At 48.4% G+C, this 2,500-nt stretch overlaps 1 protein-coding gene across 4 annotated transcripts in view; it reads left to right on the top strand.

Annotated features, from left to right (window-relative positions):
• The window catches only part of LOC129829417 (neural cell adhesion molecule L1.1-like), a 194,868-nt gene that overhangs the window by 64,323 nt on the left and 128,045 nt on the right, over positions 1-2,500 (top strand). For all 4 annotated transcript variants that reach the window (XM_055891100.1, XM_055891099.1, XM_055891101.1 and 1 more), the window contains one exon: positions 1-63. This exon is cut by the window's left edge and continues 60 nt beyond it. In XM_055891100.1, coding sequence (XP_055747075.1) covers positions 1-63 — 63 coding nt within the window. The remainder of the gene's footprint in view (positions 64-2,500) is intronic.

The raw sequence follows: 2,500 nt of genomic DNA on the forward strand, positions 1-2,500 counted from the left end.
TTGTTCTCCACTGCAACCCTCCCAGGAGCTCCACCACCCCCCACATACACTGGATGGACAAGAGTAAGTCCTCTATGTGGGGTGTTCGTTTCTCAGTTAGAGTAAGTCCTCTATGTGGGGTGTTCGTTTCTCAGTTAGAGGAAGTCCTGGCTGTATGTGGGGTGTTCGTTTCTCAGTTAGAGTAAGCCCTGGCTGTATGTGGGGTGTTCGTTTCTCAGTTAGAGTAAGTCCTGGCTGTATGTGGGGTGTTCGTTTCTCAGTTAGAGGAAGTCCTGGCTGTATGTGGGGTGTTCGTTTCTCAGTCAGAGTAAGTCCTCTATGTGGGGTGTTCGTTTCTCAGTTAGAAGAAGACCTGGCTGTATGTGGGGTGTTCGTTTCTCAGTTAGAGGAAGTCCTGGCTGTATGTGGGGTGTTCGTTTCTCAGTCAGAGTAAGTCCTCTATGTGGGGTGTTCGTTTCTCAGTTAGAGGAAGTCCTGGCTGTATGTGGGGTGTTTGTTTCTCAGTTAGAGTACGCCCTGGCTGTATGTGGGGTGTTCGTTTCTCAGTTAGAGGGAGTCCTCTATGTGGGGTGTTCGTTTCTCAGTTAGAGGGAGTCCTCTATGTGGGGTGTTCGTTTCTCAGTTAGAAGAAGACCTGGCTGTATGTGGGGTGTTCGTTTCTCAGTTAGAGTACGCCCTGGCTGTATGTGGGGTGTTCGTTTCTCAGTTAGAGTAAGTCCTGGCTGTATGTGGGGTGTTCGTTTCTCAGTTAGAGGAAGCCGTGGCTGTATGTGGGGTGTTCGTTTCTCAGTCAGAGTAAGTCCTCTATGTGGGGTGTTCGTTTCTCAGTTAGAGTAAGTCCTCTATGTGGGGTGTTCGTTTCTCAGTTAGAGGAAGTCCTGGCTGTATGTGGGGTGTTCGTTTCTCAGTTAGAGGAAGTCCTGGCTGTATGTGGGGTGTTCGTTTCTCAGTTAGAGGGAGTCCTCTATGTGGGGTGTTCGTTTCTCAGTTAGAGGAAGCCGTGGCTGTATGTGGGGTGTTCGTTTCTCAGTCAGAGTAAGTCCTCTATGTGGGGTGTTCGTTTCTCAGTCAGAGTAAGTCCTGGCTGTATGTGGGGTGTTCGTTTCTCAGTCAGAGTAAGTCCTCTATGTGGGGTGTTCGTTTCTCAGTTAGAGTAAGTCCTCTATGTGGGGTGTTCGTTTCTCAGTTAGAGGAAGTCCTCTATGTGGGGTGTTCGTTTCTCAGTTAGAGGAAGTCCTCTATGTGGGGTGTTCGTTTCTCAGTTAGAAGAAGCCCTGGCTGTATGTGGGGTGTTCGTTTCTCAGTTAGAGGAAGTCCTGGCTGTATGTGGGGTGTTCGTTTCTCAGTTAGAGGAAGTCCTGGCTGTATGTGGGGTGTTTGTTTCTCAGTTAGAGTACGCCCTGGCTGTATGTGGGGTGTTCGTTTCTCAGTTAGAGGAAGTCCTGGCTGTATGTGGGGTGTTCGTTTCTCAGTTAGAGGAAGTCCTGGCTGTATGTGGGGTGTTCGTTTCTCAGTTAGAGTAAGTCCTCTATGTGGGGTGTTCGTTTCTCAGTTAGAGTAAGTCCTCTATGTGGGGTGTTCGTTTCTCAGTTAGAGGAAGCCCTGGCTGTATGTGGGGTGTTCGTTTCTCAGTTAGAGGGAGTCCTGGCTGTATGTGGGGTGTTCGTTTCTCAGTTAGAGGAAGTCCTGGCTGTGTGTGGGGTGTTCGTTTCTCAGTTAGAGGAAGTCCTGGCTGTATGTGGGGTGTTCGTTTCTCAGTTAGAGGAAGTCCTGGCTGTATGTGGGGTGTTCGTTTCTCAGTTAGAGTAAGCCCTGGCTGTATGTGGGGTGTTCGTTTCTCAGTCAGAGTAAGTCCTCTATGTGGGGTGTTCGTTTCTCAGTTAGAGGAAGTCCTGGCTGTGTGTGGGGTGTTCGTTTCTCAGTTAGAGGAAGTCCTGGCTGTATGTGGGGTGTTCGTTTCTCAGTTAGAGGAAGTCCTGGCTGTGTGTGGGGTGTTCGTTTCTCAGTTAGAGGAAGTCCTGGCTGTATGTGGGGTGTTCGTTTCTCAGTTAGAGTAAGCCCTGGCTGTATGTGGGATGTTCGTTTCTCAGTCTGGTTAACTAGCTGTGCATTGTAACTCCATTTTGTTAAAACCCTTTAATCTGATCGGTCACAATAGTGAGAATTAAAACGTTGTACTTTATAGGCCCTGGAGAAGTTAAAATGGTACTTATTTTTTTTAACGTTTTTAATTTGACCTTTATTTAACTAGGCAGGTCAGTTAAGAACAAATTCTTATTTACAGTGACGGCCTACCGGGGAACAGTGGGTTAACTGCCTTGTCCAGGGGAACAGTGGGTTAACTGCCTTGTTCAGGGGAACAGTGGGTTAACTGCCTTGTTCAGGGGAACAGTGGGTTAACTGCCTTGTTCAGGGGAACAGTGGGTTAACTACCTTGTTCAGGGGAACAGTGGGTTAACTGCCTTGTTCAGGGGGAACAGTGGGTTAACTGCCTTGTTCA

The sequence above is a fragment of the Salvelinus fontinalis genome, chromosome 31 (assembly GCF_029448725.1).
Source record: "Salvelinus fontinalis isolate EN_2023a chromosome 31, ASM2944872v1, whole genome shotgun sequence".
Classification (NCBI taxonomy): domain Eukaryota; kingdom Metazoa; phylum Chordata; class Actinopteri; order Salmoniformes; family Salmonidae; genus Salvelinus; species Salvelinus fontinalis.